Source organism: Schistocerca gregaria, chromosome 2, assembly GCF_023897955.1.
Source record: "Schistocerca gregaria isolate iqSchGreg1 chromosome 2, iqSchGreg1.2, whole genome shotgun sequence".
In the NCBI taxonomy this organism is placed as follows: Eukaryota; Metazoa; Arthropoda; class Insecta; order Orthoptera; family Acrididae; genus Schistocerca; species Schistocerca gregaria.
Genome location: NC_064921.1, coordinates 374,385,571 through 374,412,565, shown reverse-complemented (window position 1 = coordinate 374,412,565; position 26,995 = coordinate 374,385,571). Strand labels below are relative to the sequence as shown.

General features: G+C 38.4%; 1 protein-coding gene across 10 annotated transcripts in view; it reads right to left on the bottom strand.

Moving 5' to 3' along the window:
- The window catches only part of LOC126319942 (A-kinase anchor protein 9-like), a 490,541-nt gene that overhangs the window by 47,663 nt on the left and 415,883 nt on the right, over positions 1-26,995 (bottom strand). For all 10 annotated transcript variants that reach the window (XM_049993656.1, XM_049993664.1, XM_049993682.1 and 7 more), the window contains 3 exons: positions 23,623-23,808; positions 20,113-20,283; positions 1,243-1,461 (listed from right to left, as the gene is read on the bottom strand). In XM_049993656.1, the coding sequence (XP_049849613.1) occupies positions 1,243-1,461; positions 20,113-20,283; positions 23,623-23,808 (576 nt within the window). The remainder of the gene's footprint in view (positions 1-1,242; positions 1,462-20,112; positions 20,284-23,622; positions 23,809-26,995) is intronic.

Here is a 26,995-nt window from a genome sequence, read left to right as displayed (position 1 = left end):
TCATGTCAAAAACATCAAAAAAATTGCTTGGCATGTGCCAAAGGACATGCAGACATCATTAGTAACTTCTCACATGGTGATTCAGCAATTTTCCAGAACCGTTTTCTTTACTTCTTCCACATTGTCATCAGTAATTGATGTGATAGGGTGTCCAGGGAGTCATCTTCAATGTCTACTCAACCCTCTTTGAAAAATTTATACCGCTTGCGATCACTTGTCTTACTCACAGTTCATTCATCAAAAATTCTCATTACTTTCTGATCACACCTCATATATACCTATTTTATCAGTTAAAATAGCATGTATTTATGTGTAGTGGCACTGTACTAATCCATTACCAATGCACTTATCACCTACATCTTACACTTTCAACTAGCACCTCATATATTGATAACTGTAACATAATAATACAGAAGATATACAGGGTGTCTCGCCTAATAGTTGTCAGGAGCATTTTCAAGGTATTTCAGCAGATATTTGCAATTTAGCTTTTCACTGTGTAGCTGGAGTTGGCCCAAAGAAATGCTGGTTGTCAAGTCTTTCATATAACGTCCATTGTAGATAGAAGATGTCAGTTTGTTTCCCACTACAAACAAAATGATGTTTAAAATGGAATTTTACATGTCTATTTAATAGAGCGGTCCCAAGCTAGTCTACTGTGATTTTTTTTAAATCAATACCTATTAACAGGGACAGTAGAACACAAATAATAACCAGTACTCCAGCAGCAACAGCACTGCCATGGCCCATGTTGACTGCTACCACCATGCAGCGGCATTGCCCAGTTGCTTCTGGAGTGCTGCTTGTTCTTCGTGTTTTACTATCCCTGTTAGCATGTACTGATAAAAGGAATATTGCACGAGACTAGTTTGAGACCGTTCCATTGACTGAGGATGTAAAATTCTGCTTTGAAATCAATTTTGTTCGTAATAGGAAGCAAACCGATGCTTTCTGTCAACACCGTGCATCACAAGAAAGACGTGATAACCGTTATTTGTTTGGGACGTCTCCAGTAGCACACTGCAAAAACAATACTGCAGATAACTTCTGAAACACCAAAGTAAATGTGCTACATGTGGTGTATAACATTAATTCTGAACATTACGCACAAAGAGGATACACAGAGCAAACTAAACATAATTAATGTAAGATCAAAGGTTAACAGTATAAATAAAATGATACATAATTTAGCTGGTTTGGTGTCTTGTTCAAAACAGTACAACATATATCATTGACATTTACCTTCAGTTTGAGGAGAATTGGCTGGGGCACATCTGTTCCAGACTCCATGGCCTGAAGCCGACGGCTCAGTTCAGATGCATGAAGGCGTGAAAGATTCAACAGACGATGTAGTTCTGCATTCTCATGTTGTAACTGAGCTATTTCCTCTCCATTTGTTCCAATACCATTGCCTGCAGATAACTGCTGTTCCATGGTCACTATCTTTTTTTCCAGTTCTAGCTGCAATGACAAAAATAAGAACATCACAATCTGACGAATTTGTGGGTGTAAGCACTTCAAAATAAACTGACAGACTATCTGAAAGAATATTTTATAAATATTCTGAAGTACACACAGACAAAATCTATCCATGCTTCTGCAAGTTTTTAAAAAGTTTTTTTGCACTTTTAAATTCATTTAACAAATACAAGTGATATTTATTCAAGGAAATCTTGTTTGACCATTAAAAAAGTAAAAGCAGAATGCATGCTGTCAATGATTTATTCATCTTTGGAATAACATTTTTGGGTCTTGGAATGAGATTTGTGACCCATCAGCATTGACTGTTACACCATAAATTGGGTAGGTATCAAATCAGGAATGTTGATTTCTTGAATTTTAGTTTGTATTTAGGAAACAGAAAGTGAGCTCAGTTGTAAAGACACAAACTGGTTATAATTTATAATGACAGACAATGGATTTACAAATTTCAGTTTCAAGATAATTCTATTATTAATGGGCTTGATTTATTTATATCATATGATTAATGTCCTGTTCTTAATCAAAATTAACAGTTTGCATGCAATTGATTTTGCAGAGAAAAGGAAAATTCAAATATTTTCACCATCATCCTTAACATACAATGCAGATCCTCTTGTGACAGAAGGAAACTGACATAGAATTGACTTGCTATCCATAGTTTTCATTAGTTTCTGGATAAATGAACAACTGCAGATATTTCAGAGGTGTCCTAGGAATGAAGTGGGTTAAGTAAATTATCACACAATTTTTTTTGTTATTGTTTGATACGATAAGTTACTTGTTCGATATTTTAAAATTTTGCTAGAAGTGACTTAGAACTTGGTAAAAGACATGAGAATTGTTGATAATGTGCAGGTGGTTGTGCCATGACAAACTCACCACAAGTGAGTGAAGAATGTCAACTGGGCAGCTAAAAATATTGAATTTTATTGCTCATGATTGTTATTCATCACAATGGAGAAGGGGACATGGAACACATCACGTTAATTACACTTTGTTAACAAATGGAATGAACATGTAAATGAAGAAAGTTTAGAATCTGTAAGTTCCTATACAGATAGCCTCTGGTGTGCTTGAATCATATATGATAAAGAATGCAATTTGATAGGAATACAAATATGCTGAGAAATTTTATTTTCACGAAAAGTGTTTTATTGACTCATACTGAATTTCTTCACTTCATTTACTGATGATAGTATGAACTTACAATTTTCTGCTACAAATTGGAAGACTGTTTAGTTATTGCTCCTTTACAGATTTGTGTGAAACTAAATTGCTATTTTATTAGTTACAGTATGATGTGCCATCATGAAGTGGTGGTGATATTTAAAAGTAAAACTGCCTTGACAGGAAGTCAACATCGGTGTAAACTATGGCATCATTTCCAGAAATATGATGATTTTACCCTTGTATGGGTGTTACAGCTCTTGAATTATATAAAGGAATGATGATGACAGCTTACAAGGTTTCAAGCTTTATGATTTAGCTCACCCCAGAGGTATGAGATAATAAAGAAATGTGAACATTTAAACAGAAGTGTTATTAAAAACAAGAAAATAGCATTTCATTTTATGGCCAAATTTGGTGTTATTTTATGTCTGATTTTGTACTGCTTTTTACCAATTTTGAAGTTATTTTTTTGCCAAATTAGTTTTTTGCTAATTTTGATGTTATTTCTTTCCCTTTCTGTTTTTTTAGTGCTATTTTCTTTGCCAATTTCCATGTAGTTTTGTCGATTAATTTTTGTTGTTGCAAGGTTCGATGTTACTTTTTTGGCCAGATTCACTGTTACTTTTGGGAAATTTAGTGTATTTTTTTGCAAGTTTGGTGTTTTCTGACAATGTTGGTGTTAGGTTTTTGCAATTTTGGTGTTTCTTAGCCAATTTCGGTATTATTTTTTATGTCACATGTTATGACTTCCACAAAATTTCTGGTCCTTAGTTATTACATTCAATTTTTAAAGGCTATGTGACCAAACCTAGATGAATCTTGTTATACAGACTCTATGCTATGCTATCTCAAGCTATGTATGGACTTATTGTTTTGGTCAAAAAGCACTGAAGCATCATGTATCAACATTTCTGAAAAGCTTTGTTAATTATCAGTTGTTGTGATCTGAGAACTTATTTAAATATCGAAGAGTTAAGGAATCCATGTTTTGCGATTTTGCAGCAAGTTGTTTAGATGTAGAAGCTTTCTTATAGCCCTCTGCAATTGAAAAAGAAGTCATCCATCAAATACATGGCACTGCATAGTAGGATCACAACATCAAGACAAAACAAGACAGCAATGGGAAATTCAGAAAATAAGATAACTATTATTACAGGGAATGAGTAAAGACTTGGCATCGTGCAATGTATCAATCACTTAAAATCAAGCCACAATACGAAAAACACCTCATGTGGTATCCTAAGTGAAGGATACTGGTGAGAGGAAGTAAAATAAGAGACCTATAACAAGAAATTAAAATTTCATGAAAAACAGGAATATGTATATTATTGTCTCGAGAGACAGAAATAAACAAGCCATCAAGACTGGTATGTTAAGCATTTACACTGTAACGGTACAAATGACAGCACCATTTTTCAAACTGAAGAAATTGTGAGTTTAATTACACACAAACAATTGAGACTGTCACGATCTTCAACAACAGGAATACCAGTTTGTCATAGCAACCAGGTCAACAATGAATATTATTCACATGTTGGAGTAAGTTCTTTGCACATAAAGCAGGAGGAGATAAGCCCACTATACAGACGTTTTTCGGCAAGTGGCTTTGCCAATGACATGTGCTGTGAGTCTTCCAATGGCAACACTCCCATCACTTCACAGTCTGCAGCAGTGCAGCAGCTGACTACAGCAGCAAATACACAGTGACTGTCTGAGACTGCGTTATACACGTGACGACACTGGCAATGCGCTGCAGCAGCTGGTACAACAAATTAGATGAGCTATACAGTGTACCGCCTTCAGAATTTGTATGCAGTTATTTAATGTGAAATAATTGACTGTGAACAATGTTGAATAACATTGGGTGATGCTGTAAATAACTGATAAATAATGAAGGTTTTTAATGTGATATATGCTTTTAAGTTTTATGGTAATTTAGATTACACGCCTGTCGCAACCGGAGGTATGGATAGTACGGTCTTAGCAGAAATTTTAGATAAATTTAAAGTACTAGAAAAACTACATCAACAAGCAAACAAAGTAGATGAATGGGGGAGCAACTAGATGAACTATCTCAAAATACTAAAAAAATAGACGATTTAGCCATAAAAATAGATAAACTTTCCAAATCAGAGGGTACCTTAGCTAATTTACTTAAGGAGTTCGAAATGAAAATAATAGAGCATTGTGATATAGTTAGACCAGAAGTGAAAAGACAGTTTAAAAATGTAAATGATAAGATGACACAGTTAGAGAAATCATTTTCCAGCAATTACAAAACTACATTATATGCAATCAAATCTCAGAAACTCAAGGTAGGGTAGAAATACCAGAACTAAATAAAAAACATATTGAAATTTCTAGCAATCCAAATACTTTAACTCAGGGCTTTCCAACCTTTTCAGCTGGCGGACCCCTTCTACAGTCGAAAATCCTTGGCGGACCCCTTCTACAGTCGAAAATCCTTGGCGGCCTCCTTCTATAGTCGAAAATCCATGACGGACCCCTAGTCAATCAAGAGCACAGTAACTTTAAATTTCAGAGTGAAACCCATGGGAACTGAAAGCTTCTTAATGCAAGTGCCATGTTCCCAATGATCCTACCTCCCCCCCCCCCCCCCCCCCCTCCCTTTGATTGTCCTCCCTCCTCATTCATTTCAACTGGAAACTTCCCTTGTTGTGAAGGTGATGGAGAAACCGCACCCTTCTTCAATGATCCTCACTTCAGCCATGGATCCATGTTAGAAGTAATAAACTGGTCAAAAATCGACTTATGAAATAGGTAGTGCACTGACAAAGCAAGTTTAACATTTAATGATGCCTGGAGCCACATACGTGCCAGTGAGCGCTGTGATTGGTTGACAAAGCTCACTCTGCGCATGCAAGCTCAATCCGCGCATGCGTAAAAGGTTTCAGCGCATCTAGCGCCGTGAGCCGGCGCACAAATGACTCCCGTACTGTTGCGAAACAGCCAACCAGAGAAGCTGCATTCACCGGCACTAAACTGTGTATGCGTTCTCACTTAGGAACCGCAAACGCTGCTTCGGAATATGACCTGAAGTAAAAGTACACACACACACACACACACACACACAAAGAAGTGATGAATTTAATTTTCACATTTTTATTCAAAAATTTTACTCAATACTTTACACGATTTGGTCAAAGGTGGCTGCGGACCCCCTAGAAAGAGCCGGAAGCATCTAGAAGAAATAGTAGAACAAAAAGTACTTGAAAAAGTCGATACAAACAGCACTATCTCTAATTCTGTGGATGATACTATGAGTAATAACAGTGACCTACAGAAATTATGGAAAGAATTAGAAGACACTAAACAGACACTTAGAAGCAAAACAGCTACATCTAACATAGGATTATTGCTGGAATTACAAATAGGAAATGGAGTTAGTTTTGCTAAGCAGTTTCTACAATTTATGCTGGAAGGAGAAGCACACACAATGTATTTGTTTATTTACTGGTTTAATTATTAGTCCAAGAATAAGTTTCGTACATTGTTTGTACAAGTGATTTAGGACAGTGGTAAACCTAGTTGGTTTACAATACAGTAGTCATTTTGACTACATTGTTGACATAATAAAAATGCATAATAATGTAGGTTGGTGTACTACATTGCTTCTACATGTGATTGTAGCAGTTATTAAGTGAGATTACATGATAAGCACAATGTAAACTATATTATGAATTGACAATTAGTGTAATTTTATAAATGAGGTTTACTTATTATGATGTTCCATAAACTCTCACAAAGAATAGAAGGAGGGGTCAAGCACTAACTGTTTTAACTTTATTTTAAATGCATTTAATGTTGGTATGCATTTTAGGCAAGAAGGCATATCGTTATATAAAATAGATTCAGAATGATACACTCCTCTTTTGCGTAAGTTTGTATTTACTGTTTCCTTTTTTAAGGTGCTCCCTTTTGTGTAAATATGTATTTCATATACATACAAGCAAGGCAGTGGCAATATTTTTAGAGTTTTAAAAAGGGGTCTACAGGAATCCTTATATTTAGGTTTTTTGTCACCATGATAATCTTTTTCTGTATTTTAAATGTTTTTGTAGTATTTGCAGAATTCCCTCCAAAAATTATTCTGTACATAAGTAGCGACTGTATACTGCAATGATACATTGTCAGCACTGATGAGCAGCTTGTATATGAGTGAGGATCCTAACAGTGTATGCTAGTGAGTTCAGTCGCTTATTTAAATTGTTTCTCCTGCTTCAGATCTGCCTGAACATGTACACCTAGAAATTTTGTATGACTGACCTTCAACACATTTTTTCCCTCAATAGTGAAAACACGGTTTGTAGGATGGAGGTTTTGTGTGGAATGAAAGTTATCTGCCACAGTTTTTCAGAAATTATGATGGACTATTGGTCTTGAACCAGTGTGTTAAGGTACGCATAACTGATTCTGCAGCCTCCTGCAGATTTTCCTCATTCTGTGATTTAATTAGAATATTAGTTCATCTGCAAACAGTACAGTGGGTCCATCATGTATTTTACTACTCAAATCATTTACATACAGCAGAAATAGGACAGGTCCTAGAACTTGATTTACTGCTTATCACTATAAAAACTAGAATTTTTTTTGTGTTTCACTATCTTTGTGTTTTATTTCTGTAATCTGCTAACGATTACTGAGGTATGACTGGATCCACTTTTCAGACTGGCCTCTAATTCCATAATTACTCAATTTACACAAGAGAATGCCATGATCAATTATATCAAAGGCTTTACTTAGATCCAGAAATAGCCCAGATACATGTTGTCTATCATCAACTGCTTTTAATACTTCAGCTCTGAACCCATGTTGGGAGTCACTTATCAGCCTCTATTTACTTAAGAAAACTGTTAATCTTCTAAGGAGAATTTTTCCATAACTTTGCTGAAGCCTGAAAAAACTGAAACTGGTATATAATTAATAATATCACTTTTTGCGCCCTTCTTATGCAAAGGTGTTACTTTGGGAGTTTTTATGTTATTTGTAAACACACCACTCTCAAAAAATGAACTTACTACACTCCTGGAAATTGAAATAAGAACACCGTGAATTCATTGTCCCAGGAAGGGGAAACTTTATTGACACATTACTGGGGTCAGATACATCACATGATCACACTGACAGAACCACAGGCACATAGACACAGGCAACAGAGCATGCACAATGTTGGCACTAGTACAGTGTATATCCACCTTTCGCAGCAATGCAGACTGCTATTCTCCCATGGAGACGATCGTAGAGATGCTGGATGTAGTCCTGTGGAACGGCTTGCCATGCCATTTCCACCTGGCGCCTCAGTTGGACCAGCGTTCGTGCTGGACGTGCAGACCGCGTGAGACGACACTTCATCCAGTCCCAAACATGCTCAATGGGGGACAGATCCGGAGATCTTGTTGGCCAGGGTAGTTGACTTACACCTTCTAGAGCACATTGGGTGGCACGGGATACATGCGGACGTGCATTGTCCTGTTGGAACAGCAAGTTCCCTTGCCGGTCTAGGAATGGTAGAACGATGGGTTCGATGACGGTTTGGATGTACTGTGCACTATTCAGTGTCCCCTCGACGATCACCAGAGCTGTACGGCCAGTGTAGGAGATTGCTCCCCACACCATGATGCCGGGTGTTGGCCCTGTGTGCCTCGGTCGTATGCAGTCCTGATTGTGGCGCTCACCTGCACGGCGCCAAACACGCATACGACCATCATTGGCACCAAGGCAGAAGCGACTCTCATCGCTGAAGACGACACGTCTCCATTCGTCCCTCCATTCACGCCTGTAGCGACACCACTGGAGGCGGGCTGCACGATGTTGGGGCGTGAGCAGAAGACGGCCTAACGGTGTGCGGGACCGTAGCCCAGCTTCATGGAGACGGTTGCAAATGGTCCTCGCCGATACCCCAGGAGCAACAGTGTCCCTAATTTGCTGGGAAGTGGCGGTGCGGTCCCCTACGGCACTGCGTAGGATCCTACAGTCTTGGCGTGCATCCGTGTGTCACTGCGGTCCGGTCCCAGGTCGACGGGCACGTGCATCTTCCGCCGACCACTGGTGACAACATCGATGTACTGTGGAGACCTCACGCCCCACGTGTTGAGCAATTCGGCGGTACGTCCACCCGGCCTCCCGCATGCCCACTATACGCCCTCGCTCAAAGTCCGTCAACTGCACATACGGTTCACCTCCACGCTGTCGCGGCATGTTACCAGTGTTAAAGACTGCGATGGAGCTCCGTATGCCACGGCAAACTGGCTGACACTGACGGCGGCGGTGCACAAATGCTGCGCAGCTAGCGCCATTCGACGGCCAACACCGCGGTTCCTGGTGTGTCCGCTGTGCTGTGCGTGTGATCATTGCTTGTACAGCCCTCTCGCAGTGTCCGGAGCAAGTATGGTGGGTCTGACACACCGGTGTCAATGTGTTCTTTTTTCCATTTCCAGGAGTGTATGTCTGTTAGTGGTTCCACAATAAATGTGCGCGCTAGCTTTGATAATAGCATCTGTTATCTCATCAACACCCACTGAATATTTATTAGGTAATTCTTTTAGTATTCTTGACAGTTCCTCAGGTGTGGCTGGATCCAGGAATAATGTGTTTTATTGGTTGGCTGTTTGTCATGGTGTGTATTTATTAACTGCTGTGCTATATTTGAGAAATAATTGTTGAAAGCACTAGCAACATGTTTGGGGCCAGTTAGTTTGTTTTTTATTCATAATGAGCTTTATATTACTGTGATTAATTGGCCTGGTATCCATTTCTTTCCTTATAATTTGCCAGGTTGCTTTAGTTTTATTCTTGGAATCACACAATATTTAGTCATTTTCGAGTGTGTTTTTTTTTTTTTTTTTTTTTTTTTTTTTTGAAATAACTCGTGTTGATATTGTTTTGTATCTTTTGAAATATGCAATAAAGTCAGGACTGGTATTATGCGTGGAGTACTCATACAATCTCCTTTTATTTTGACATGATATCCTTACCCCTTTTGTAATCCACTTGTTTGTTTTTGAGTAGAGTTCAACATAGTTGTTTTCTAGGGAAAAGCCATTTCAAAAAAATGTTTGAATGTGGGCCATGAATTTATCGCATTTCTCATTGGTCTCATTACAGTCATATACATCTTTCCAGCTTTCACCCTCTAGGAGAGAACAAAAATATATCACATTTTTTATACTGAAATTCCTTACAGTGTGTTGTATTCAACTGGGAATTTGGTGTCCTGAAACATTCATTGCAAGAATTTGAGTATAGTGATCACTAAAACTCATGTTTGCAACTTGTGTGTTATAGGCATATTTGCACATATTTAGCAAGATCTGATCAATAATAGATGCAGAGGTAGGTGTTTCTTGAGTTGGTTTAGTTACTGTTGGACTGATGTTGAACGATTGTAGTAAATTTATAATGTCATCTCTGAATTCATTGGATTTCAAGAAATCAATATTAAAGTCACCACATATAATAATATTTTTCTTGGGAGAGTGAATTTCTGCCAAGAGTTCCTCCATGTGATTTTGAAACACTTTTGTGTCTTCGTCTAGTGACCTGGATACACAAATAACTGTATTTTGCCTTGGTAGGTCAGCAATAGAGAGTTCTATATCTTTTTCACAGGGCAGTTTATGGTATTTAGTTACATTATTGAAGTCAATATTTTCTTTAACATATATACAAGTACTCCCCCCCCCCCCCCCCCCCCCGACTTGATATTTTCCTACAAAACATGCTTGCAAGTTTGAACTGAGGAAGATATGTTTGCTCTAACATATCTTGTCTGAGCCAGTGTTCTGTAAAGCATACTACAGAAACATAATTTAGGTCATTTAATATTATTTCTATTTCATTTAGTTTATTCGGGAGCGACTGAACATTCTGATGGAGTAATTTAAAATTTGGGGCAGGGAGGGATTCATTTCTTGGTTGACCACTTACCTCACTATTTGAGCTAGTGTACTTAGTGGTAAACAATCCTCATGTTTTCCAGCGATGGTGTTCATGCTGATTGTCATGTGGTTTGCTGATTCCTGCTGATTCACCATTTGTGGGTTCCCGTCTTTCTTTTGTCGAAATGTTCCCAATTTTCACTTTTTTTCCATCCTTTTTCATCCATCTGTCCATTAACAACTGCCTTGTTGCTGAATTTGATAGCTTGAAATTCGACCTAGTAAGTGTGTTGCTATGACTTTCATTGGGCTCATTTTTTGTTATAAAATGGTCCATAACTGGCTGTTTCTTCATGGGTGGCAGTTTCACTTCGATACTGGCACTTTCTATTTGACTATCCGTTTGCGTATGCTTTTTTCCTGTACCGGTACTTGGTTTTTCAGTTTTCGCCATGTGTATGAAAGAAGCTAGACTATTACAAATGTGAATGTTTCCTTGTTTGTTTAGCTGTAAACCATGAGCTGTATATTCATTTCTTTTCAGGCGTTTGATTTCGAAATTCACAGATAATCTCTTCCTACACATGTCTGTGCCAGTGTTGATTTTTGCTAACATAATGCACTTTGCAGCTTTGATTTTTCCATTTAGACCTTGCGCATCATGTCTATCAATATTGGATGAATTATTACATTTGCTTTTTAAGTATGTATTCCAAAGAATCTTTCATGTTCCTCTGCAATTCTTCCAGAGGTTTATCAGTGTCATCTGTGCCACCAATAATGATTAAAGTAGCATTGATGGAGAAGTTATCAGTTAGCTTGTTTGCGTTTTTCACAACTTCCTTAACTGGCACCACATGTTTTATAATACTTTGCACACTGAATTTTTTGCCTAATTCGTCTTGTAGTATACTCCCACAGTTTCTGCCATGACTACCGCTTTAAACGAGAACTTTATTTCGTTTTGTAGCAGTTGTTTGAGGCCTAACAGATTGCAAGTTTTCACACGAAAAGTGGTTACAGTTTTTCACTGCATTTTGCTCATTATGAGGTATTTGTGCTTCTGATTCTTGATTTTAGTCTTCACAGCACTGTTTTCTACTTGCAACACTTTCTTAAGATTATTTTCTAAATCTATGCCTCAGAAATGGGATGATGATAAAGTATTAAGAATTTTACTGGAAAATCTCTGCTAAAGCTATTTAAATAGCCATAATTAAGAAATATAGATTCTGGGGAAGTTACTAAGTAAATGACAACTTGAATAGGCAGGCAGAATTAAGAGTAAACAAATACAATGAAAAGCTGCAAATACCGTCATTTAATATAAATGATTTGATTCTAACAAAAGGGTATTGTCAGACTTAAAGTATAAAGAAACAGACAAGTAAGCTTTTCCTAAACTATACTAGACCTTTCAAGATAATATGCATGCCACATCCCAAAGCAGTATTTCTGACAGAGCCCAAAACAGGATGCAAAAAAGGAATTTATAACATTGATACAATGGAAGTGTTTAAGCCCTCTTTGCAGGTTAGGCGGGGTGTAGACCACTAGGTTCTGAGTTTAATTACTTCATTTTTTTCCACTTTAGTTTTCTATGAGGCAATTTCTTCCTCTTTATCTATTCTACTGTCTTTCAACTCTCTCCTACTATCCCAGAAGGATTTTACCAACATGAAGCATTTAAGAAGGTACAGATACACCTATATTTCGAATACAGAAGTATAGCATACATTTCATAAGTGATTGCAGGAAGGTCAAGATTTACTATAATAATATAAAAAAATATAAAATTAGGCGTTTATTTGTACACTCTTACATAAGTGATGTCGACTGGATGGGGAGGAAGGGTGGGGAGTGGAGACAGGACAGAAGAAGGTACAAATTAAAAAATTACAAAGCGACGGTCTAACGTAATTTAAGTTATCCAAAGGCATTTATAAAACACATAAATAATAACAGGTTGAGAATTAGGAGTGATAAGAGAAAAGAAGGAAGTAAGAAACATATATTTTATATAGATTTTAGGTAAGATCACAATGCTGAGGAGAAATCTTCAATATTAGAAATAAAAAGCCATATTGTCGGAGACTAGGCATATGATTGTAACCACTAAGGTGGAATGTTTCCAGATATGTAGGGCAGTAGGAGGAGGAGAGACTAGATTTACCGAGGAAAAAGGGAACCTATATCTGATTTCAGGCGAATCCAAAGGAGGACATGAAACAATCTGGTAGGAATGAGAGGGTAGGTTTACCTAGTAAGGAGGGAACCTATACCTTAGGTTAGACGAATCCGAAGAAAGAAGACCTAAAGCAATTTGGTAGGAATGAGAGGCTAGATTTACCTATGAAAGAGGGAAGCTGTACCTAAGGCCATGTGGATCCAAGGAAGGGAAGGACCTGAACCTACAAAAAGTAAACTACATCAATTAGTCTCCAAAACAGTTAAAGTAAATGGTTATACTGAGACTCAATTGATTCCTTAGACTTATCCTTCTTCGGCACATTTTGAATGAGAACAATCCTGAGATTTGTGAATGTGGGACGTAAGATGAGATGAGGTGTCAATATATAATTCCTTAACGTAAATAGCAGGGTAAATTTTTTGTATAATGGGAAAGTTGAAGAGAAGGTGTGTGTGTGTGTGTGTGTGTGTGTGTGTGTGTGTGTGTGTGTGTGTGTGTGTGTGTGTGTGTGTGTGTTTAATTAAGTTTAATGATTTTAACTATCTTTCTGAAATACAGAGACCGGTATTGTTACATGGTCAGATGCCAACTGTGTTTTAAGACATGGTGACAAATGTAAGAAAATTGATGACAATTGTATGTATTACTTACATGTTGAAAGAAATGCATGAGACCTTAATGTAAGAGTGAAATTAATTTATGGATTGCTTATAAGGTAAGCCACACTGTGTCTAGTTGTGTAAGTTATTTTACGTAACCTCATTCATCCTAATGGGGGAACATGTAGTGGTACATGTTGCTATCAAGCTTAGCAGCAGGTCTCACTTTTCTTTTACTAGATCACAAATGTGGTGACAGTGCAGAAAGTGACAACAGATGTATAATTTGGACTGGCCAGTGAGGGCCACTTTCACTTTGCAGTTGTGATTTGGGGCCTGATGACCATGGTCAAGCACTGGAGAAAAATGAATCTTGCTATACAGACTCTATGCTAAGCTCTCTCAAGTTAAGTAGGAACTTATGGTTTTGGTCAACCATTAACATTGTGGACGAGTGGTCCTAGACACTTCAGTCTGGAACCGCACGAATCCTTCCTCGGGCATGGATGTGTGTGATGTCCTTAGGTTACTTAGGTTTAAGTAGTTCTAAGTTCTAGGGGACTGATGACCTCAGATGTTAAGTTCCATTGTGCTCAGAGCCATTTGAACCATTTTTCAAACATTGGAGCACCACATATCAACATGTCTGAAATGACAACTTATTTCTATATAGAATAATTATGGTAATCGTGTTTTGTGATTTCATAGTGAGTTGTTTAAATGTAGAAGGTCTCTTAAAGTCACTGCCCCTCTGCAACTGGAAAATAAATCAGTGGTCAAATATCTGGCACTGCATAGCAGGGCCACAACATCAAGAAAAACGATGAGAGCGATTGGGAAATTCATAAAAGAAGAAGATAATTCATAAAAGAAGAAGATAACTGTTACTACAGGGAACAAGTAAAGACTTGGTACCTCTCAGTATATCGATCACTTAAAATCCACCCAAAACAAGAAAAAGACCTCAGTACCTGGGATGTACAGGCATACATTACAAGAGAGGAGACCTAGAGCTCCCAGCATTCCTCATTAATGTGCTTAATTAGATAGCAAGCCTTAGCATAAAGCCACTTAGAAGTGATATGCTTCATCTGTAAATAACATAGCTTGATATGTAGGGCACTTTGGTGACCCCTAACAGGTACTGAAATGTCTTTGGTCTATCATGGCACTGTCATTGGTGGATGGGATGTGAGGAAAGGGTAACTGCAGTTCCAGAAGTGTGGGCGATTGTGTCACAGTCCTATTGATGCAATTTGACAGAGAGGGGTAGCAGCAGAGGGATACAACTGGGAGTTGACTCTGCAAAGCAGCCACTGTGGTAACTGATTAGTCTGAGGGGTAACAAGGAAGCAATAGAATTAATGGAAGTGGTTGCTGTCAAACACCACTGCAAAGTGACCATGATAGTGAAACCATAAGGCTGGGGTAAGAAATATTCAGATCGACAGCAGTAATGGTGGCACTGAAGTAGGTAGGAGAACCAACATTGTACTTCCCCACAGGGGTTGGACTGGATTGAAATACCCAAGTAGGAAGAAAGACACAGAGAGGGGAGGGGTGTTATTAGACCATGGGGGTCAATTCAAGGCAAGAATTGTCGCCTGCTTGGAGGTACGTAAAAATTGCAAATGATGATGACTGAGGTCGTTTGTGCTCACATCGCTGTTGTTTTGAACATGGTGCAGAGGGGACTCCACTCACGAACACATACGTGCGAACCAATGCACATTCTCTATATGCCCTTTCAAGTACATCACAGTTCTGACAAATGGGTGATAACCTTAAAAGTGTTGGAGAATGGTCATCAGTGAAATGCACTTCTTGCAGAGCAACATGAATTGCAGAAGGGGAGGAAATAAGGTGGTGTAGTTCTGGCAGATGACAGTGCTATCCATTACAGTTCCACTGAATGATAATGTTATGGGTGTCCAGGTTATGTGTGAAGGGGCAAGGAGAACTGGTCATGCCCAGGATCCTATCATCAATAGCTGTGGAACCACATAAGTACACATGGGTTCAGAGTCTGATGGCGTGGGGAAACTGGCACATTAATGTTAACCAGAGTAGCCTTACCCCAGTTCTTGTTCTTGTTCTCTTTCTCCTTTGCAGCCTTCAGTGACTAGGATTCTTGCGTGGACCTATCTGCGATGAGCAATGGGACAGATGAAGAGTGGGCAGCCCTGGGACCCTTAGATCATTTTTCCTTCAACCATTGGCTGGAATCTGATCTGTGGGTTTCCAGAGAGAAGTGTCTCAAGAGGGAGCCCTGTCACTGGGAGATGCTGTTCCTCCAACCAGGGTATGGTAGTGGTTCCCAAAGATGGTGTTGTGAGAACCATAAGAGAGGAGGAGGATAGGAGAATTGGTCTCGATGAAATGAGGTGGAAGTATTGGCTGTGCCGTTCACATAATTTGATGTCATCAACAAGGTGATTTTTATGTGCCTCAGTCAATGACGTACAGTCAACAGATTTATATTCCTGTATTTTCTTTCTTTTTTTTTCTGGAAGACTTGTGAATGTCAAGGATGGTGTTCCTTGTAGCTAACACACAAAGGTAGTTGTTGACAAGGAGTTCTCTCATGGCGTAATTGTCTGCAGTTATCACATTTTGGGCCCTTCATACAACTGGATGACATGTGACCAAAACGGAAGCATCAAATGCACCTCATGGGTAATGAGACATAAGGTTTCAAGTCACAGCTGTATCAATGACTGATTACTTCTGCAAGGGCATTTCCTTCAAAATCTATGATAAAGGCACTTGTGTCTATTCTATTGTCCTTACAACCTTCATGGACGTGTCAGACAAAATGTATGCCTTGCCACTCAAAATTAGCATATAGCTCCTCATCTGTCTGGAGTGTAATGTCTCGGTACAAGATAATTCGTCAGACGGTATTCAAAGTCTTCTGTGGCGAAATGGTCATCAGTATAACACACAAATGTTCACATGACCGAAGAGTTGTAGATTGTGCATTGGAAGAGGCTATAACAAATGGCCACCCATTGCACATTTTCCTAATGATTCAACTTTTCCAAATTTATCTTCAGTATGTTCCACAAAAAATAAAGGTTTTATTGCAATAAAATTATCTCCTTCAGTTTGAGTACATACTAAATATTAAAAACTGTTCCACTCCTAGACACCTGGCTTGCCCCTTTTGCCATGGGATATCCAGGGCAGAGAGAGCAGTGGGGTTGTAATTCTCCACACTGAAATTTCAATTTCTATGTGAAGAGACAGCCAGATCAAAATGGCTGCTTTTCTGAAGTAATTTAATATGTTTCAACACGTTTCATACATTCATCAAGGGCTCTCTCCAAGAGCTCCACCCAGTAGGTAATTTGGCCATGGGGGTCTGAGGTAACAGTTCATTTTGGAAAAGGGGTCACTTGTGCAAAATAGTTTGGGGATCCCTGGTTTACCGTCATGCATCATACAGTGGTGTTGCTCTTTACATCATCTCAAGTGCCACTAAGTATTGACTACAGAAATGTGATGTTTATGAGGAGCTGCTCAACATTGTACCCCCCCCCCCCCCCCCCCCTTCTTTTTTTTAACTCCCTACACACAGACATTGCACTAGCTGGACTGCTGGTAGGACTTCGGGACTAGAGAGAGACTCTTTCCCCTCAGGGGGCTCACAGCTTTTTCATGTATATGAGCACTGGGCACCAAACGTTAAGGAAAGGCAGACCTACGTTTATAGCATTTGTAGACTTAGAGAAAGCTTTCAACAATGCTGACTGGAATGCTCTCTTTCAAATTCTAAAGATGGCAAGGATAAAACACAGGGTGCTAAAGGCTATTTACAATTTGCACAGAAACCAGATGGCAGTTACAAGAGTCGAGGGGCGTGAAAGGGAAGTAGTGGTTGGGAAGGGAGTGAGAAATGGTTGTAGCCTATTCCCAATGTTATTCAATCTGTATTGTGAGCAAGCAGTTAAGGAAACAGAAGAAAAATGTGAAGCAGGAATTAAAGTCCAGGGAGAAGGAATAAAAACTTTGAGGTATACTGATGACATTGTAATTCTGTCAGAGACAGCAAAGGACTTGGAAGAGCAGTTGAACGGAATGGACAGTGTGTTGAAAAGAGAATATAATTGAATTAAACCATGCAATGGTGAGGGAATTAGATTAGAAAAAGAGACACAAAGTATTGGCTAAAAATCATGGAGAGAGGCCAAGAAATGAATATAGTAAGCAGATTCAGAAGGATGTAGGTTGCAGTAGTTACTCAGAGATGAAGAGACTTGCACAGGATTTTCACTCTGCAGCAGAATGTGCACTTGTATGAAATATTCTGGAAGATAAAAACTGTGTGCTGGACTGAGACTTACTTGGGATCTAGTTAGGAGAAGAGGTCTGGCAGAAGTAAAGCTATAAGGATGGGTCATGAGTTGTGTTGGGTAGCTCAGTTGATAGAGAAAGCACTTGACCACAAAAGGCAAAAAGTCCTGAATTTGAGTATGACTATCAGCCATGGCAATACTGATTAAGAGAACTGTTGTCTGGGCTGGTGGATGTAGGGAGGGGCTAGGCAAGGACGTATAATGGAAGGAGGAGGTAGCAGGATAGTGCAGGGAAGGAGCAGTAAAGACAAGACGTCTCAGTAGTTACCCAAGATGAAAAGAGTTCTGAAGGGGTATAGCATGTAAAGAGCTGTAGAGGGAAGAGGGTGGAGGAAGAAGAACACAGTCTTGACAGAAAAGGAATGGTGTATACAATAACAAAAAAGAAAGATAACGCGACAGTGGAAAAAAAGGTTGGTGGAAATTTAGGCCAGAGGGAATGCAAGGATGCAGCATATTCCGATGAGACAATTCCCACCTGCCTAGTTCAGAGAAACAGCGTTGGAAGGGATTATTCAAATGGTATGCACAGTGAAACACCTGCTGCAAATCATTGCATATTGTTAGCAGCATGTTCGGCAACTGGATGGTTGAGTTTGCAGTTGGCCACAGGTTGGTAGTGGCCATTCATGGAAGCAGACAGATGGTTACTGTTGTGTCTATGAATCCTGCATACTCGGTTCACTAGACAAACAATCGAACAACTCTTATTAATGAGTTTTATTACAACAAGACAAGTACAAATGCTTAACTTTGATCTGAGAATTCTTGTAGTCCTTTACACGTGATCATCCACAAGTGCAATTACACAAATATGTCGCAGGCAAAGGGCGACAAAATAATAAGTCTTCTTCAGAACACAAACACAAGTAACACTTCTGGTCCTAGTCACAACTACTAACAAAAGTCTGTCAACTGAACTGCAGTGACTGCTGGTCTCTAACTGTGTTATGAAGATATTGCTAATGATGAGGTTATGATGCAACGGCTAACGAAGCGGCTAACTTTGAAGCTGATACCAAAGTGAGTGTCACCTGTTGGGTGCAGTGCTTATGTCGTCTTCAACAAGGGGCCATTGCTGTTGCATTGTTGTCCTGGAGTGAGGTCGGTAAGCTGACCTCTGCTCACAACCTTCTCTTCTCTTTGATTCCTGATTGGCGTGCCAGTGCTGACTTTACGCTGTAACAGTTACCTATCACATACACATAGACTGTACCTTGGTTAATATATAACAAAGCTTCTTTCACATGTAGCCTTACATTTTATTGGGTAGGATATGACTGTGACTGTACTGCAGCAGGAGACGGCCACTGAACTGCAATCTTGACTGCCTAGTTGCTGAATCTGTTGTGCATCTCAACACAAGAGATGAACAGCTACACATCCCATTTGGATACTCCTTTAAAGCCCAAGTTTCTCTGAACTATGCTGGCAAGTATTCTCGCTCCAGTATATCTTGCATCCTCACAATCCCCCTGGCCTAAACCTCAGCCAACCTGTCTCTCACTGCCTCACCTCCTCTTTTCTTATGTCACTGTTCATATCATAGCTTCCCTATCTATATTATGTACTTTCTCTAATAATCAGTGTTGTTGCGGCCTTGGTAGTGTGTGCGTGGGTATCTGTGTGTTTGTATTTGTGTATGTGTGTACTATCTGCAATCAGAAGAGACAGGGCTCAAACACAAGTAATTCTGTGTTCTGTTAAGCGTGCATATGCACCATACATCAGCCTGCTAAAGGTGAATGGTTGCTCTCCTCTATTTTTCATATTTTTACTTCCAGGAATTTCTGAATGTGTTATGAAGTGCTCATGACTAAAATGGAAAGTATGGATAGTCCGTAGGAGAGCATTTAATGTATGGCCAAACCTAACACAACTTGACTTAGTAAAGATGCCCCAGGGGAGACTTGCATATGAATGTTTCACTTCAACAGTTATTCACTTTATTTACAAACATACAATTTTGTATACCTTGGTTCAGCAAGATGTTTGCTCTCTAATATGCGCAATTGTCTACCACTGCAACAAACAGATGTTGCTGAATGGAACACAGAGCTTACAGTAATAAACAATTGGTGCTGCTGTCTCACCACCATCTCAGTAATCCTAAATTCAGCACACAACAAATCCAGCCATTTCTGATTGAAATACCAAGTTGTATGCCATTTAGCACCAATTAAGGCTGCATTTACCTTGTACATTACTATGGGCATGGAGAGAATTACCTCAGTATATTTAACTCTGAACTAAAGCATTAATAAATGTCTTGTTAGCATAGCAGTGGAAAGGGCAAGCTTAAAATTATAATGGGCACTACTTTTCAATCAGTATGAAGAGTGAGCTACTATGAATGCTTGTAATTATAACAAATTACGGTAATATATAATATGGTATCAAACTAATGTACTCACCTGCTGTGAATGTGCATGTTCCAAAAGACGACGTGCTTTATCTGCTTCCTGGCATGCAGCCGTATAGCGGCCCTGAAAGGATGCTTCTATTTCTTGCAACGAGTGTAATTTTTTTCGAAGAGTGTCAATTTCCAACTGATAAGTGCTCATTTTTTCTTGGGCAGCTAAGAGCTATCAACAAGAGATGTGGCAGTTACACACTTTAATTATTAAGCCTGACATAAAATAATTGCAGGTTTTAAATCTACTCTTCTAATCAGCCACAGCTTTCAGGTAAAAATAAGATTAGATTAGAGTTTCATTTCACACTGATGATGAAGCAATGAGAGAAGTAAACTGCTCCTGTCCTTTTACAAAGGAAATACTACTTTTGTATATTATTCCTGTGCTGCACCCTGTATTAGGACATGGGTCTTACAGTCATACGCTTCCTTTCTGCAAGGAAATATTAGTTTTATTAAATATGTGTGTACTGAATATTTTATTAGAAAACAGGTCTTAGGTCCATATGCTGCCTCCTACAGTATTGCTGATTAATAGGTCTGAGTACCTAGTTTAATAACAATTAAGTGGCGTCCTTATTAAAACAAGCACAGGTATGGGTAATATTGTGTAGCAACCCTTCTGCATTGTGTTTGAACTGCAAGGACTATCTGAATAAGGATAAAAATTTGCTTCAGTGAGTACAGTGTACAGTTAGATTTTGTGGTAGCAGCTAATTTGCAAGTGCAAATACACAAAGTATCATTGTAAACAATGCATAAATCCACATAAAACAAAACTTGTAAGTAATTATTTGCCTAGAAGTAAAGATTTGTTAACTTTTAACTATGTTTTATTGTTAACTTTTATTGAAACTGAGCCTGTCCCTTGTCGTCTTGCACTAAAAACTACAGCAAGAAGAGAAAATGGTCATGTAAAGAAGAAAGTAAGAGGACCACAGTCTTACCAACACAAACAAATAAAAACTGTCAATGAATTATAAGTTTTCAAAATAGGCTGAACAAAAAAGTAGAGGAGAGGGCAAATGGGGAATATAAGGAGGGAGAAATGTTACAAGGTGTATAACTTTGCTTCTGCCGTTTGCTGATAGGTGGCAACAATTGTAAGTAGTAGTCAAAAGAAACACATCACAGACGTCGAGCAGTTAGATTGGACCTCGGTCAACATAACCTCATTCAAACATTAGTCAATTTGTCTCTGCATCATAAAGTTGTTCTTGCATCAAAATTTCAGTATACGAGCCTAATTCTAGTCATTTGTGGGAGGTGTTACTGTTTTGTTTCAATATTAATAAAACAGCGGCTGAGACTCATCAAATGCTCTCAAGTACATATGGTAAGGATGCAATTGGTGAAAGAATGTGTCGTGAGTGGTTTCAACGTTTCAAGAATGGTGATTTTAGTGCCGTAGACCAGCATAGTGGTGGAAGAGAGAATGTTTTCGAATATGCAGAATTGGAGGCATTGCTGAGTGAAGACTCACGTCAAACTCAAGAAGAATAGGCATGATTAGTGAGAGTGACACAGCAAGCCATTTCAAAACGTCTTAAGCCTATGGGCATAATCCAGAAGGAACTTGGGTCCTATGTGAGCTGAAACCAAGAGACGTTGAAAGGCGTGTGTGTGTTTGTGAACAGTTGCTTCAGAGGCAAAAACGGAAGGGATTTCTGTCTCGCATTGTGACTGGGGACAAAAAATGGGTTCATTACGATAACCCTAAATGCAAAAAATCATGGGGATATCCTGGCCATGCTTCCACGTCGTTGATGGCCAAATCGAATATTCATGGCTCCAAGATCATGCTCTGCATTTGGTGGGACCAGCTCGGCGTCATTTACTATGTGGTGTTAAAACCAATTGAAACAATCACAGCTGCTCATTATCGAATGTAATTAATGTTTTTGAGCAGAGCATTAACAGACAAATGACTGCAATACAGCGAGAGACACGATAAAGTGATTTTGCAGCATGACAACGTTTGACCCCACATTGCTAAAGGGGTCAAAACGTACTTGGAAATATTAAAATGGGAAGTCCTACCCCATCCGCCGTATTCTCCAGACATTGCTCCCTCTGATTAATGGCGCATAGCCTGGCCGACCAACACTTCCGAAGTCACAAATTGGATTGATTCGTGGATCACTTCAAAATATGAATAATTTTTTTGATGCGGGATTTGTACACTGCCTGGAAGGCGAGAGAAAGTAGTGGCCAGTGACGGAAAATACTTTGAATGATACATGTGAAACCAATTTGTTTCATTAAAGCCTCAAATGTTGGGGAAAAACTGCAGAAGCATTTTGTACACCTTGTACAAAGAGAGGCAGGATTATGATAAAAAGGAAGGGAACAGGTTTCTTGTATTGATTAATCTTGAAGTAGGACATTTTTAGCAGAAAGTTTAGGATTACAGCAGACTGGAGATGGTCACAATTGCAGCCTGACAATTCCCAGTGTGAAAATTCCAGCTGTCACGAATATTCAACATATACTGGAGCGCACCACAGGCCTCACAGTTATTATTATTAAATCACATAATATATCACTTCAATTAATTCCTTGAAAGCAAACATTGGTTTACTAGGATGAGAACAGAGAAGATCATGCATACAAAGCTGGTAAATCCTGGGTGAAATCTTATCATTTGACAGAACAGATAATTACTCATTTTGTGGACAGTAGATAATCACTTAAAACAAGAACTGGGACTTGGTAGCTTATTATATAGTTACAAAAGTTCTATTACGTTGTAGAAAGAATGCCTAAATAACTATATACGAATACTAATCTAAACTTCAAAACTATTAAATGACATGAAGTTGTGTACATAAAAACACTCATTATTTGGTGTTTATCTGTTGTTGAATAGGATTCTCAGTCATCTATATCTGTTTGAAGGACAACATTTTCATCTTTCTGCTAGTTTTATGTCGCTGAGATCGATTACAATTTTGGCTGTAGGTAAATTCCCAAGTGGACGATTTCATGTCTACAAACCAGATCATAAATTTAAATATTTTCTGGCATAAAGGTACAAGTCAATCCAAAGTCAACTTAGTTCCCTCTGTGGCTTAACAAAGCTGACAGTCAAATACAAGCATGCTGTCCTTTGAAAAATTGTTACTTTGTGCGAGATCCTGACCTTTGCCAGCCTGTTTCTTAAAATATCTGCCCAATTTTTTTTCTAGTCTTTGATTGTAGATGTCCTCTTGTTGTTAGGAGCACTATTTGGAAGTTAAATTTTTAGGATAATGTAAAACTCTACTTATAGTGCTTATATTCTTTTTTAAAAAAAATTACTGTAAATGATGTTTTCTAAAGAGTGCACTTCATTACAAGAACTTTTACAAATTTCGTACACTAAAGGTGCCAAGTAATTGAGGAATTGTGATCACATGAGTATTCTCAAAAATTAAAAAAAAAGAGTAATTGTATTCAAATTGTTTTTAAAAACTCTTCTTACAAAGCTATAATAGGCTAAATCCAAACTTGTGCTTCCAATTCCTACCTGCTTTTCAAGGCCTTCTTTCTGAGTTCTTACAAAAACCATATCTGTTCTCAACTGATGAATTAATGATTTTTCTGATTCCAGTCTCTGTTGCCAAATCATCCTCTCTTCACTCAGAGTTGTTTGTAATTCTACCATCCTACGTTGCTCTTGACGAACAATGGCTTCCAGCTTAGCACATTTCTCCTATTATAAATTGAGTAATGATGTTAATTATAATGATTACACAATATTGCAAAAGTATTTATTAATAATGCAATTTTTGTAACTAGCAATTATTTTATACATAAATAAGTTATACACAACTGCAACCAGTCACTTTTTTCAATAATAATAAGAAAAAATAATAAGAAAAAAGTGACTGATTGCAGTTGTGTATAACTTATTTACATTTAATATACAGTCACGGTTCTAAAATATCCGTAATGGATAAGCATAATTATTTTATAACTAGTATTATTTCTTATAATGAACAAACACACACACACACACACACACACACACACACACACACACACAAGCACACAAGTTAAAATGGTTGTAGAATGTGTAAGCAGATTGTGTCCTGTGCTGAAAATTGTTTTTTTGTGCAAGTACAATAGGCAGTGTACTAAAGTTTGAAGTTTTTTCCCAGAAGATCAGGTTTTTATAACTGACCTACAGATTATAATAATTATAAAAGTACTACATGAACATATGCTTTCTCCACACTTCTACAATTGCAAATAAATCAACATAAACACTGAATTAATGAGCTAAGATTAGAAGTTCATTTAGTTATTTAACCATCTAATATTATAGTGTAAAAAGAAAAAATTATTGAAGGAAAACTTTTTGTGTGAGACACTGAATTTAACTAAAAATCTTCCAAATCAGGGTAATGTACAATAATAGCATATGCTAACAAAGCAGCATGTCAACAAAATTTTTATAGTGTTGGGAACCATGCAATTTGTATATGGAAGGCTCTACACAAGGCAGCTCCACATGATGTAGTCTACTGACAGAAATCTGCAAATGTGAGTTAAGTACCTAACATCAACATCACACTTATATTTAAACAAATTACAACCCTACTGCTGGAAATCATTGTGGAACGGGGAGGATTTAACAGAATAGTATCTACTGAAACAATATGAGTGGCATCAACAGCATCAAAGGTGCAACACAGATCGTAATAAACACCAAAGCTTTAATAGAGCTAATGGTACATGTTAATTAAAACTTGCGAGTAACTCATACGTGGTACTTGCAGTGAATTGGTTGAAGATGGAGTTGAACAAGAAGAAATGACTGCTTCCTAGGAAAAGAGATGTCAAGCCACAAATTCTGGAAACAAGTACTGTGAGAGAAGTTATTGGAGGTAGAAAGTAATTAAAGCTACAGTAAAGAATAAAAGCAGTGGAATGCAACTGAAAAGGAACAAACATATTATGTAAGTAAACATCTGAGCCAGAGAGCTGCAACAGATATGACAGACTACCCAAAATAGTACGTCACATTTCCCACTACAAATCAAAGTGCAATATGACCTCAAAACAGATTGTTCCATATGTGCTAACCAAGAGAGGGAGGAGGGAGGGGAGGGAGGGGGGGGGGGGGGGGGGGAGGGAGCAGGGGAAAACACAGGAACACATTCTACAGAGATTTTATGAACCCCTCAGCAGAGGGCTTCAAGGCGTAATCCAACTGGAAAGTCCACCAAAGTACAGATGTCAGGGGGATCAATGCTCTTTGTGTGCAAAAAGAATATGATGAGCTGGACGATTAGGAAATTTTCAGATTGTGACATAAGTGAGCATGTCTATGAAATCTTACTCAATGATGGTGGACTGGGTTAAACAATATCAAAAGCTGAAGGTACCACTTAGCCATAAACCTAGCAATCATAGTCCAATCAAGAAGAGATCAGGACCTTGTAAACATGAAGAAGAATAGCACAATCCACGCCCCAAGAGGTGTTGGGCAAGGAAGTACAAAGTGCTAAGCTCTCACACATGGTTTCTAGTTGATGAACATGAGGCGGCCATGTCAGCTTTTTATCAAAGAGGACTCTAAAAACTCAGGACTTTGCAGCAACATCCAAATGCTGGTGCCCAGGTATAGTTCTGGGATAGGATCGATTTTTCTTCTCTGGCTAATTGCAGGAAGTGGTTTTGGAAGAGCATACCACATAATACAAGATGTAGCGGGACTTTGAATTTCGCCGTGCTACACTCGTTCCCTCAGATAAAAATCATACTGTCGCAGCGGTATGAACGCTCGATGGCAGAGAAAATACTAAAATTGTAACTCTTTTTTGTTTTTCTATCCGTTTCTTTATTGTATCTACGAGAGCAGAAGCTTAATGCAGACGTGATCAGATTAAGACAAAAAAACTTATTAATGTGTAGACATTGTGGAAGTTGTTATTAAATTCGGGGGATGGAGAGAAGCAACTAAAATAAAATCCATTTAATATCAAGATGGTTTTGCATACATTAGAAATTCCTGGGCAATGAAACTTATTGCAAGATTTCGGAGGAGACTTTTCACGCAGAAATGAAAGAGATTTTTGAAGACCTGGACGCCGCACAAAAGAGGACATGTTAACCTGGTAAAGGATGAACTCTTATCTACGCCATTTCCCCGTCAGTTACATTTTGTTAGTCTCTGTTCCTCTTCAATAATTTTTGTAGTGGAAATTGGTTTAACTTTTGCTCAAAAAGCCACAAGAACCATCCCAACAATAGCTTTTCCGAATCACGAAGTCCGATTTGCTTTTCTGTAACACGAAGTCCGATTTGCTTTTCATTCTTTCCCTTTTTCATGGTCATTAACGATTTTTTAAAACCCACTTTTTATTCACCATTCCTTCCCACCATTTACAACCTTTTTCTTTTCTTCTCATTTTCTTTTCTATTAACCACTACAACTGGTGACCATGACAGGACAGATTGTCTAACCTTTTTCTTTTCTTCTCATTTTCTTTTGTATTAACCACTACAATGAGATGGGAGAACCTACCACCCCCATGGTCAAGTTTATTTGTTCAACTAGCAGAGGTCGATGTCGAGTGAATACATACACCACATACTGCTGATGACCTGGACACAGGAGTGGCAAAAATCGAAATCATGGAGACATAATATAACCAGAACCATACTTTTCCAAACTTCAAAATTTGAAAGGCAATCAGAGACCTTCAGTTCCTCTACGTTGTGTTCCTTAATTAGTGTCTCACACTTTGTGGACCTGTATGAGGTGTTGCTCCTGCAACTGACATATTCAATTGGTAGCACGTACGGTGAATTTTGGTGAAGTAGGCAGCCACAGTCTTCACAAATTATGTAGTGAGTAGTACACTGGGAAGACATATTCTCTAATCTTTCTT